The sequence below is a fragment of the Pristiophorus japonicus genome, chromosome 17, assembly GCF_044704955.1.
Source record: "Pristiophorus japonicus isolate sPriJap1 chromosome 17, sPriJap1.hap1, whole genome shotgun sequence".
NCBI lineage: Eukaryota > Metazoa > Chordata > Chondrichthyes > Pristiophoridae > Pristiophorus > Pristiophorus japonicus.
Window position 1 is genome coordinate 68326751 of NC_091993.1, and position 12842 is coordinate 68339592.

Consider the following 12842-nt stretch of genomic DNA (forward strand, 5'->3'; position numbering starts at 1 on the left):
TTTGAATTTTCAGTTGCCAGAAAATTTTAGGTAAGTAAATTCTGTAGTTGTAGATATTTCTATTGGAAGTTGCTTAATTCAAGTTTACAGGAGTAAACCTGTAAAAAAATTTAAAGCATTATTGTACAAATAAAGAGCACAAGTAACCTTCAGCTCTAGTAAAGGTACATTTCACCTAACTCAGTTTGCTACCTTTGGTTTTATCTCTCCTGTTTCTGTGGTACTGTTTATTTTTTTTAAGTTTGTTAAACTTTTATTTGGTTACCAGGCACAGATGTGCAGTGTTGATTCAGTGTAGCTTAACCTATTATGACCCATAGTTACAAAAAGTGCTCATGTCTTTGTTTTAAAAGGAATTGTCAGATTTCAGTAGCATAGAGATGTGGAATTTTGTGTCTAACTTGGCCATGAAAAAATTCATAACTTTGTTTGCTGTTTTTTTTTCTCTTTATTCATATTGGCTGAAATTACTCTTTGATCTTTAAACCATTTTAGTCCATAATTCTGTTGTACATTGATATTTACCTAAAGAGTGTTCATTCTATAAACTATTGCATTAATTTCATAAACACTTACACAAGACTACATTTTTTAATTTGTAGATGCAATATTCCTGAGTCGCTCCTTTACTTTGTTACAGTAGACGTTACCAGTTGTCCCTATGTAATGGTTTAGTGGCAAAGTATAGCAAGTTGACTTTGGTGTTCTGACCAGAGGAACAGTACAAGGGATGTATGAGTTGGATGATCCTGTCTATCGCACTCAGTTTCTGTCTGGATAATGAAGATGAGGGGTAGTTTTTGAGGTGAACTGAAACGGGCAGCTCCAATCCACACAGCAGGTCCCTTGCAAGGTATCCGGAATATTGCTACAATTGAAAATGCCTTATTCAACTGTGGTTTTTTGCCATCCGTTTTCTCCCCTTTCCTCCTTTGTGGCATATGGTTCCACAGGCATTGGGCACCTTCCAATATCATTCAAGTGGCAATATGGAAACCCACACAGTGACCGTTAATATCTGGTCCAAAATTAATCCTGTTGTTCCTTTTGTGCGCTTCCAGTAGGAGTTGCATGTAGTGAGGAGGAATGAGAACCCTGATCTCTCCTTTCCCTGCCCCTCCCCTCAACTCAAAATCGAGACATGCTAGATTGTGGATCAAATATAGAACCTTCCTGGCCTGATGGCTACTCAGTGCCCTAATTAGTTGTTGAGAGCATTTTTGTATCTCTTAATTGCCTCATTGTATTTTGAGTTGCCATATTAATTCTCCTGCCAGTAGTGATGATGCGTACAGCTCCAGCAGTAAGCAAACGAGTTGTTATATCCTGCTCAATTGTATATACATCCAACAAAAAGCTCATCGCAGCATGCTGCTGTATCTTGCAATGTTTAACTTCCTCACAGGTCTTAGTCATTCTCCCAACTCTCCCAAAAGAGATTCTATTTTATTTCTGACTTATAATTTACATTAACAGAAGTGTACTGATAATTCTTAAGATCACATGACCACTTTACTCTGTAAACCAGGGTGCATGCGTTGCAAACGAGCAAATTTTATATTAAAAACTGGCGTTTTTAATATAAATATCAATGTAAAACAGTTTAATCACCTGCTTCAAGTTATCAATCAAGCTGCTGTTGGTGTCCAGGTAAGTTCTTTTTTTTGCAGAGCCTGCAGTGATGGCCCTTCCCTTGGAGGGAGGGTGTCTTCCAACGTGGCAGCACTGCACAAGTACTGCCCCGCTTGCTGCCTCTTTCGCTCCAGGAAGGAAGTGGAGCGCTTGATTTAGTGCTTCACTTCCTTCCTGGAGCACAAACACCGAATTTAAAAATGTTTTTAAAACATTTCAGACTTTTAAAAGTTAGTGCCCCAAACAGGATGCTCCTGAATTTCTGCCCCTAAATATTAACACCACGCTCCATAATGTCAAAATTGCATCTGAACTGAAAAACCCTACATCCTGCAATAAAAAGATTATGCTGATGTACAATTCTTCACCTTTTATACTATTGGGGATAAAATTTCTGCATGGGCTCTCCTGGACTCCCACCTTAACTTTGTAAACCCTGGAAAACTGCAGAAGCAGTTGAAGTTTCTGCTGAAGTTATAGAAGTGACGTTTTTGCAGATGGATTAAATTAAATTAAAACTCTTGGGATCCAAAATTCAGTACCGCTGGAAAGCTGGTACCCCCACTCCAATCTATTTGTGGCCATTAGTGGCGCAATTTTTTCGTGGCTGGGCCACCCCAGATTCAACTCCAAAAGTGAACAAATGGGTCTCAGTGCTACTGAACCCTTCCAAAGTAGAATTTTCAGCAGTGTGGCTGTCTTAATTTGAGTGTTATCGCCACTGAGAAATTCAGCATGCAGGCAAGAGTTTCTAATGAACCAGCTACTTCCTGACCTTTTTTTTTAAAAAAGGCCAGCGTTTGCATCAAGACCCTGAGGTGGGTGGGTGGCGGGGGAACGAGGTTGGAAGGATGGCTGGGTGTAAGAGGTGCAAGGAGAGCCAACACGTTCACTGATATGGAGCTGGAGACACTGACGGACAGTGTGGATGACACAAGAAGAATACTGTTTCCTGACATGGGGAGTCCTGGCAGACCGCCAGTACATAATGCATGGAGGGAGATTGCAGGGGAGGTGTCTGACACCCCCATATATGTGAGAATGCACCCTCCCAGGAGCTGGCCAATTTGCACCCAGCCCTTTCAGGGTGGCGATGGGTCGACGCTTCCTAGCTCTGGGCGACGGGGATCCTTAGTCTCCTCCGATGGTACTGTTGGCTTGACCTTCAGTGGCTGTCCCCTCATGATGGCCAGGCTGTGCAGCATGCAGCAGACCACTGTGATTTAGAGACCCGTTGAGAGTACTGCAAAGTGCTACCAGAGTGGTCCAGGCACCAGAATATCTGCTTAAGGATGCCTATGCATTGCTCAGTGATGCACCTGGTGGCACAATGAGCGTCATTGCATGCTCTGTTGCTGTCTTGGGATTCCGTAGAGGAGTGAGCAGCCACGTGGACAGGGGCTATCCCTTGTCCCCGAGCAGCCAACTGCACTCCTGATTTGGGCCGGTGAAGATGGCGGACTCACTGGTCTGGCGAATCATGGCTTCTGCCTCCCTTGCCTGCTGCCTGTCTGCACGGTGCTGATGGCGACACCACCTCCTGCGTGCTGTCCTGCTTCTGACCAGGTGTACCAGGTGTCGCCCTCCCAACACTCCTATCCTCGGGGTGAACCCTGCCAAATGGGTCTCTGCAGCCCACAGGACTCCACTAAAGAGTCATACCTGAAAGTTGTACAAAAGTAGAGGGGCATGTGCAAACCTCCGCGCAACACTCAACAGGTTTAATGGAGCCAAAACGATTTAATAAAACTATGAAAAGCTAAATACTGCGGATGCTGGAAAATGAAATAAAAACACTAAATTAATAAAACTACAGGTTGAACCTCCCTTATCGGGCACCCTCGGGACCTGACCTGTCATGAACGGATTTTGCCAGATGAGGGGTCACGTGTTTAGGTGGACTGCGCCTTTAGGTGCTGTTGCTGGGGTAAGTGTGTGTGTGTGTTGGCTGGCTGATTTTTTTTTTTCTCTTTTTTTCAATCAACCACCCAAACTCTTCCCTTCGGGGACGGTTAATTTTGGGCCCTCACTCTTATTCTCGTGGGTTTTTTAAAGCTTTCACTTTAATTTCATTATCCAATGTAATTTTGTAGAATGTTCAGGCTGCTGCTGGATTTTCCTACAACTTTGCTCATTCTTTGTTGGCTTTTTTTTTTGCTTGTAAAATGTCTGTAGGCTGGTAGAAGGTAAAACTAAATATCACAGGATGTGGCATGATGGTTTACAAAATCATGTGCATTTGTAGCTTTGTGTTTTAGCAGGATTAAAGTGGCTTTAACTGCAGCTGTGTTGGGGGCTTCTCATTCCTAAATATTATTTCACACCTGAATATTGCAGGACACCATTTGGAATATCTCTGGAAATTTTCCAAAATTACTTGTCTGAAGTCCTGAATTACCAATACCTATAGAATTGGACAGTGCCTCGTTACCAAAGGCACTGCACAAAAAGGAGAGCAGTTGAGGAAAGCATTGAATCTTTTTTTTCCGTGAAACAATGTAACGGTCGCATTATACTTGCCATATATCTGGTGCAACACTGGTTTCTAAACCAATACTTAGGATTTGAATTTTAAATCATCTCGGAACATAAGGAAATGTCTATCTTGGATCAATGAAAGTTTAAAAAAAAAAACATTTATTCCCTCCAAGAAATTTGTTACAAGTTGACTCTAATTGAAAAATCAGAAATTAACATTCTTCAGTTTGGCACATCTTTTGATTTCATATTTATTCGTTTCTGGGATGCGGGCATTGCTGGCGAGGCCAGTATTTATTGCCCTTCCCTAATTTCCCTTAAGAAGCTGGTGGTGAGCTGCCGCCGTGAACCGCTGCAGTCCGTGTGGTGAAGGTACACAGTTCCACAGTGCTGTAAGGAGGGAGTTCCAGGATTTTGACTGACAATGAAGGAATGGCGATGTATTTCCATGTCCGGATGGTGAGACTTGGAGGGCCTGCTGCCCTTGTCCTAGGTGGTAGAAGTTGTGGGTTTGGGAGGTGCTGTCGAAGAAACCTTGGCGCGTTGCTGCAGTGCATCTTGGAGATGGTGTACACTGCATATTGAACGCAGTTTGAACGGTTTGCTGTGATTGAACAAAATTCAATCAGTTGACATCTACTGGTATCATGACTAATCAGATTTCACTATAAAAGTTGGAGAGTAAAGGAAAGAAAAGAAAGATTTTAGAAAATATGTTGCAAAAATCCAGTTAGAATTGGGAAATTGACTGATCAAATGTTTATTCATATTGCACTGCTAACCCATGTGTTTTTCATTGTCCTTGTATAGGGTGAGTTATAGTACCAAACTTGGTACAGGTGCAATGTTCTGAATCTGGAACTCTGAAAACCGGAATTGTTCCAAATCTGGAATTATTGTCTGAAAACTGGACATTGAGGCAAAACCCAAAATCCGGCACAGATTCGATCGAGGATTTCAGACAAGAAAATTAAGTCTGAAATTCCGAATCCTTGCCGGATTTCGGACCTCACCGCTCAAAACCCAGCATGGATTCGGTCGAGGATTCTGGATTTCAGACTCTTGATTTTCTTGTCTGAAATCCAGAAAATCCCCAAAAAGGAAACTGACTCAGTCCTGAGGTTTCTGGATTTCAGACGTTGTACCTGTGTGCACTCTAACCTGGGATTACTGCCAACGGCAATACACTTCATACCTCTCAATCTGTACTCTTATTCTACAATTCATTTTAAGTATCAACACAATACCAACAAATTCAAGCCCTAATTTTAGGAAAACCATGCAGTATTAGTGTTTTAAGCTCCTAGATTGCACTAACTTATTAGTTGTGTGTGATAACTTTGAATGTACTTCAGTAGAAAAGTGGAGTTTTTGGTAATGGCACAATGTGCATATTTAAAACAACAAAATTATACCATACATGGGCTCCTTAAACTACTGTTTAGTTAACTTGATAATGCTTCTACAAACAGTAATTTTACATTTTCCACTACTCTAACACGGTTTTTTTTCTAATCATTTACTCGCACACTTTTAAAACCATCGCAACCTCATGGATATGGCTGGCGTTTGGAAGGACTTTATAAAGTGTTGTTTAGTAGCTTCGTTCCCCTGTTGCACTGACTTTTTTTCTGCAGCCAGGATATGAGCAACACATTCCTTTGATGGAGCGAACTGGTCTCAAGTCTTGCTTCCCATTAAAATTATATTGGGCAGAGTCCCAACCTGTAAAACAATATTTTTAGAAGTTTCATGACTCCTGTCCATAGGTGGTACTATTATGATGCATGCAATTCACTCTCTCAATTGAAGTATCTGAATACAAATGACCCAATAATTAAAGTTTTTGAACACTAGTTTCCTACTGTTTAGGTTGCTTAATTCAAATCATTGGATCAAATTATTTTCAGTGCAAATATGGACTGAATAATTGAACTTGCACTGCACTTGTCGATTAAACTGAAGACTGTGTAATACAAAACTCTGAAGCTTACTATTTCTAGCATACCGGCTTTTGCAGAATGTTAGTTTCACAGAACCACTCCTTCAAAAAAAGAGCATTTCATATTCTATGTAATTAAATCCTTGGCTGGATGGTGGTTCCTTTGTGATGAGGGATTCTGCCCAGCTTCTTGCAGAAATCTAGGAAACCTGCAGTTAATGCAAGGTTAAATCTGCCTAGGATAACAGTAAATTATTAGCAAGTTAGTTTGGTTTTATATATTAAAATGTTGATTCTCAACCGAGGAGCTACAATTGGTCTCTCTGCCTCTGGGCTAGGAACAGTAAAAACAAAATCAGCCAGGATTCGTGCTCCTGATAACTATCCAATGCCTCTTGATGGAACGTGCACGTGGAAAGAATCAGGCTCAGCTGTAGTGCCCTCCCGTGGTTGAAAAGGCTGCTGACAATACTATCTAGACCTCTGAATAATGAATGGTCACTTGTACACTGCTGTCATCTGTAGAACTATCGCCTAGTATGTGTCCTCGGTGGGGCAGGGGAAGGAGGAGTAGAAGTGAAGTATTGTTTACTTGCCAATGCTGTACATCATGTTGGTCATAAAATCCACATAGTGCTATTTCCTGTACAGTCCCCGCAGCTTGTAATGGGCGCATTTGTGCGAATGTGATTTGCTCTATTAACGCTGGCTGTATGATTTATTTGGATACATGAGTAACCTGATCTTTTGGGTGGTTTGTCTGGGAACCGATGTCAGTAGTGTTCTGCCAAAGCTTCTCTGAGTGACTGTAAATTTGGCTCACCAAGCCTGTGTTTCAGAGGAGCCTGCTTATAAAGCCCACGGCAGCTGTCATCTCTATGGTCATATCAGCTGAAAGTGTTGTTGATGTACCAGCGCCCAAGGGACTTACGGCAACATTCTTAACTTGCATTTCTGTAGCACCTTTTTAACTTGGTAAAACACAAGGCACTTCACAGGAGAATTATCAAACAAAAGCAGATGGAAATATAAATACTAAGTTTCATATATTTTGATTGTACCTGTACATGGTTCAATTAGCCTGCTGCTTCCACTTTGCCAGCACCCTTTCCCTGTCTATAAACGTGGCAGCAAGAGAGGACAGTTAAAATGTTTGCAGATAGGAACAGGAATGACAGAAAAAAAGCATTGAGAATTGTCCTTCAGCTGAATTAATGCACCTACAATATTTTCTGTGACTTGGATAAAGACTAAAATGGGTCCATTGGACTAGCCTGCTGAGGCAACTGTGATAAGTTGATGAACATTATTAATTTAGCACCGTAACTTGGGAATGGCTCTAAGTTACATAAGAGTACCATTCTTAGTTTGATCAGGTGCCCGTGATTGACAGGTGGATAAGCATAGCGTTTGTCAAAAATAATTGGAGAACTCGAGGCTATAAACTTTGAAATTGACTGCCAATAGCTGCAGAAAATGCTGGAAATCTCAGCAGTCAGGCAGCATCTGTGGAGAGAAATGGGGTTAACATTTCAGGTCTGTGAACCTTTGCCAGAACTGGAAAAGTTCGAGATGTAACAGATTCTTAAGGCAGTGAAGGGAAAGAAAGAACAAAAGGGAAGGTCTGTGATGGGGTGGAAGGCAGAAGAGATTTAAGAGACAAAAGGGATGATGGGCAAAAATAAGATGTTAATGGCACAAGTTAAGAAACACTAGTCTAGATGGGGTATGAATGGTGGATTTGTCACCAGCTGCCATGGGGAAAAAGGGAGGGATTTGTAAAAAGAAAGAGGAAGGGGGGAAAAATATATGGGCAGAGATTATGGTCTGAAATTGTTGCAATCGATGTTGAGTCCAGAAGGCTGTAAAGTGCCTAAACGAAAGATGAGGTGGTGGTCCTCGAGCTTCATTGGAACAATGTAGGAGGCCGGGGTCAGAGTGGGCGTGGAGAATTAGTGAAGTTCGGGATCGCACGTACGGACTGAACGAAGGTGTTCTGCAAAGCAGTCACCCATTTTGTAGAGGATACCACATCATGAGCAGCGAATACAGTATACTAAATTGAAAAGTACAATTAAATCACTTTCACCTGGAAGGAGTGTTTGGGGCTCTGGACAGGGAGGAAGTAAAAGGGTAGGTATTTCATCTGCGCTTGCACGGGAAGGTGCTGTGGGAAGGGGAGGGGTTGCTGTGGGTGATTGCGGAGTGGCGCAGGTGTTGAGGAGGGAGCGGTCCCTTTGGAATGTGGCGGGGAGGAGATGGCGGGGGATGATCCGTTGAACGTGGAGGCTGGTGGGGTGAAAGGTGAGGAAAAGGGGAACCCTGTTGTGGTTCTGGGAAGGGGTGAGAGCAGAAGTGCAGGAAATAGAACGGACACAGTCGAGGGCTGTGTCAACCACGGTGGAGGGAAATCCTCAGTTGAGGAAAAGAAGACATCAGAGACACAAGTGTGGAAGGTGGTGTCAGAACAGATGCGACGGAGACGAATGCCAATGGCTATTGCTTTTTGGCCGATGTGGTTGCACATTTAAGTGGTGGGAACTGTTATCACTTACTGTAGTGTTACTTATTCTAATTTAAGACTGCTTTCACTGCTGTTTTTGATTTAAGGTTATTCAGAAAGCCTTGAATTTTTGTACTGAAAAAATACAAATTTAACCTCTGACTTGTTAAATAATACTGCCTGAAGATTTTTATTTTCCCAAAAATTAAATGGGATTTGATTTTGAAAACGAGCTTTCCTGGCATGTAATACATTCTCGTGCTGTGCGCTAGCTAGAGATCTCTTCTGACAGTTCATTGCTATTCATGTGGCAGCTTGCCACTCCATTAATGTTGCAAGTCCAGTGACTGGTGATTGAAAATTCTGGAAGTACTCAGCAGGTCAGGTAGCATCTGTGGGGAGAGAAACCGCTAACGTTTCAGGCCGGTGACCTTCCGTCAGAACTGGAAAATGTTAAATGTAATTGGTTTTAAGCAAACACAGACCAGGAAAGGAGGGTGTCTGCTTGCAAGAGACCTGCCCTTTCACCACCTCCCTTCCCACTGTCCAGGGCCCCAAGCACTCTTTCCAGGCAAAACATGATTTTTTGTACTTTTAATTTAATATACTGTGTTCGTTGCTCAAGACGCGGTGGTCTCTACGTCGGGGGACCAAACACATATTGGATGATTGCTTTGCTGAGCACCTCCATTCAGCCATTTTATTGTCTGTCACGCTCCCACTCTGCTTCCTACTCTGTTCCAGTGAAACTCGACGGATGCCTGAGGAACAGCACCTCTTCTTTCAATAGGCACTTAACAGCCTTTCGGAATCAACGTCAAGTTCAACAATTTCAAACCCTGCTCCCATTTTTTTTACACACCTGCAGGTGCTGGAAATGGCTGTTATTTTAATCACTCCTGCCTTCCACCCTACCAGACTGTCCCTTTTGTTGTTTCCTCCACACCACCACCACCACCACCACCAACACCAACCGCCCCCCCCTCCACCCCAGTTTCCCTGTCTCTGCACTTGTCTCTAACATTTTCCAGTTCTGACAAAAGGTCACCAGCTTGAAACATTAGCTGTTTGTGTCTCCACAGAAGCTGCCTAGCCTGCTGAGTATTTCCAGCGCTTTTTGTTTATATGTTTTGCCTTGTTTCGCTGTGACTAAACTAAGTTTCAAACCATCAGTACTCTTTAGGGTTAGTTTCTGAGACTTTTGCAAACTGTGGAACTCTCTTCCACCCTGCCCCCCCCCCCCCAAATTGTAAAGTGAGGTTACTTTGTCCTCTGATCTCATTAACTCGAATGTTCTGTGGGTCGAGTTCAACTGAAGTTGCACGATGTTGTAGATGTGGGATGGGGGAGAATGGAATCAGCAGTGTAGTATGTGTATTCATAGTTCTTCAATTGGTAACTGGCCAGTTCAGAATTAATGAGCAAGTGTGACTGGATGTGCAAATGTTTCAGGGATTTTTAACAAATTGCTTTTATGGTTTCAGCAAAGTGTCAACTATCCTGATGTGAAACATCAGCTCTGTTTCAGTACCATCTTCAGTTAATGGTGGGATGCTGTTACTGGTCTCTTGTCCACATTTGTATTAATTTCTCCAATTATCTGATTTTAGCTTTTTGTAATTATAGGCTGTTCTGAAGCTGTATATAATTTAACCATGGAAGTGAGCTGCTGTGAAATCTAACTGGGGTGACGATTTCTGTTACCTGTGTGAAGAAAAGAAAATCAAATCTGAGTTTGATAGCTAATTCTGCCATGTTTTGTGTAGGATGGGCCTGGGTCAGAACTACCTGAATAGTAGTGTTCAGACAGTCATCGAAATAAAATTAGTGAGTGCGATATGACCGCTCTCCACTTAATAGTTAGTAGGGACAATATTTAAAATAAAAATGTGTTGTCTATATACTTAAAAACAAGAACTGCAGCCGTTCCCAATTTATTTTAGTGAATCTGCTCAATAATGAGCGTCAATGACCATTGGGCAGCTTCCTATATTCCACTTCCGCTTTGCATGTCCTGGCTGTTCCTGCGTAAGACATGGAGAGAAGGAAGCATTGCACCTGCCACATCTGAATGAGATTACCAATTTGTGCTGGATTCTGGGAAGCTTTGTGCTGGGGTTTGTGCCCACTAGGAACTAGGTAGCGATAGCCCAAGCTCAGTTTATGTTCGACCCTTTGCAGCTGGCAGAAAGACTTTAAAACCCAGAACCTGGTATTGCAGCACTTCCAGGAACGGTGCAGCCTTGGCTCTAGGCCTTTTGGCTAAGAGCAAAATCATTGGTGCAGAGTGATCTTTGTTTGGGCGCAAGGTGACCTTTGGCGTTTATGATCTGACAAGTTGATCTGACAAAGAATTGGAAAGATTGGCAACGAATAAAAGATTTTAAAAAAAGATTTTAAAACCCTTTGGTCTGGACCTAGAAACACTGAACCCAGAGATATAAATGACTCCAGTCTAACCATTTGACTGCACCACCAATCATTTTTACCTTTTCCATTGTGATTATCTAGTTAAATAGAGCCAGATTTTTTTCTTCTGCATGCAAGTCCATGTTAAGCAGAAACATGTGGTTATAAAAGTAGCAAGTGATGAGCAGATTGCACAAACTGGGAAAAGTCTGCAACGGTAAATGTACCATGTTAGGTTTTTTTGAAGTGTGCAAAGCTGTAATGGACTCTGCTAAAATGTCACTTCAAACTCCATGTGCTTGAATCAGAGCTGTTGCATGCCAGGGCAACACTCTGCGTTTAGCATGAACTTTTCAGTGTTTAAGTGATTTCTTGCAAGGCTACTGATTGGAGCAGGAAAGGGGCAGGAGTATTGCGTCAGAATATGTAAACTAGAGTGAACTATCTTTGTACAAACTTAGATGTTTTCGGGAACAACTCTTAACTATTGATATAGTTCTGGCTGTTACCAAGACTTATTTTTAAGAATAAACACACACTGCTGCTTTGTAACTCTTCCTGTTGAGGATTTACTCCAAATAGGCTGTGATCATTCTCTGAACCACAGGATTGTGCCAATCTTGTCATTAAATCAAATCTCCCAACAGCATAAATTTAAAATAAATTGGAGGGGATGGAAAGTCTGCAGATAATCTCTCGTTCAAAGTACACCCTGCCCTTTTATCAAATTGTCTCTTTTTTGGCGTGGCGACCCTAGAGTAGTTTCTCCTCCCTGCTAAGTTACCCTGTTGGATATTGATGGGGAATGTTCAGAACAGTTCCAGAGCAAACTGCTCTGGAGTTGTGTGGCCCTGAGCAATCCCCAATTGTGAAAATTTCCCAACTGTTACTGTGACCTGGGAGTGGGCAATTTGAGGATGCCACCAAGGCTAGGTTGAATTCATGGTTTCTGTTCCCTACAGAAATGCATGGAACAACCCAGCCCCAAGCAAGGCCGCACTTGAACTCCATGTTCACGTCCAATAGTTATGACTTTGTTTGCTGCATTCAAACTGTAATCGTACAGGTTAGCTCAACTTCAGAGGCATTTGAAATGACTTTTTTTAACCTGTTTTTCTGCCCAGTATTTTTTTTCTCCTCCTTTATCGTCCCTACCGCTGCACTTGGGTGCAAGCTTCCCTCTGTTCGCTTGCCCAGGTGAACTTCATTCAGGCCTGCATAAGACATCTGAGCCTCCCCCTGGTGGGCACATGCATTGCCAACCTTGGCTTCCCTAAATCATGAATGCTAAGGCCATCATAACATTCTCACTACCACCCTGGCTGAGCGCATCGAACTCCAAGCAGACTGAGGATTGAAACTGGAACCTCCCTGGTCTGTATTGGCCAGCTACTCTCTGGATTAGCTTGTTGATCCATTGAGGACCCCAATTTGTTTTGTCATTTCCATCTATCTTGTGGTTTATGCTGAGAATTGTGTTTTTTGAAATGAATTTGAATTTTGAAATGAATTACATGGATCTGTTCTATAATACTGTACTTTAATACTCCAGCTGTATAAAATGGAGAGCCTCTACGCTGTGTCTTCAGAGCATCTTGCTCCTCCAGCTTCTAGTACTCACTCTCGCCCTCTTTCAACTACACGCTCTGCCTCAATCAGTGCTAAAAAACAGAAGAGAATTCCTCTTTACCAGCGATCAGTAAGTGGGGAGGAACTGATCCAGTAGTCATGCTAACAGCATGTAGTAACGGTAGCATTACCACTGACTTGGGACATAAATGCACTTGCATGTACTGAAGTTGAATGCTTTTCCTTAAAATATGAATTTTTGACTAACTGAGGGTGTCTCAGCATCACTAGATTTCTGTTTGTGGTTGG

At 42.3% G+C, this 12842-nt stretch overlaps 1 protein-coding gene across 5 annotated transcripts in view; it reads left to right on the forward strand.

The window, feature by feature from the left end:
* csde1 (cold shock domain containing E1, RNA-binding) overlaps nt 1-12842 on the forward strand; it is a 147755-nt gene that overhangs the window by 35083 nt on the left and 99830 nt on the right. For 4 of the 5 annotated variants that reach the window (XM_070858801.1, XM_070858805.1, XM_070858803.1 and 1 more), the window contains exon 3: nt 12517-12663. The exons of the other annotated variant lie outside the window; for it this stretch is intronic. In XM_070858801.1, coding sequence (XP_070714902.1) covers nt 12526-12663 — 138 coding nt within the window. In that variant the 5' untranslated portion in view covers nt 12517-12525. The remainder of the gene's footprint in view (nt 1-12516; nt 12664-12842) is intronic. 5 annotated transcript variants of the gene reach the window in all.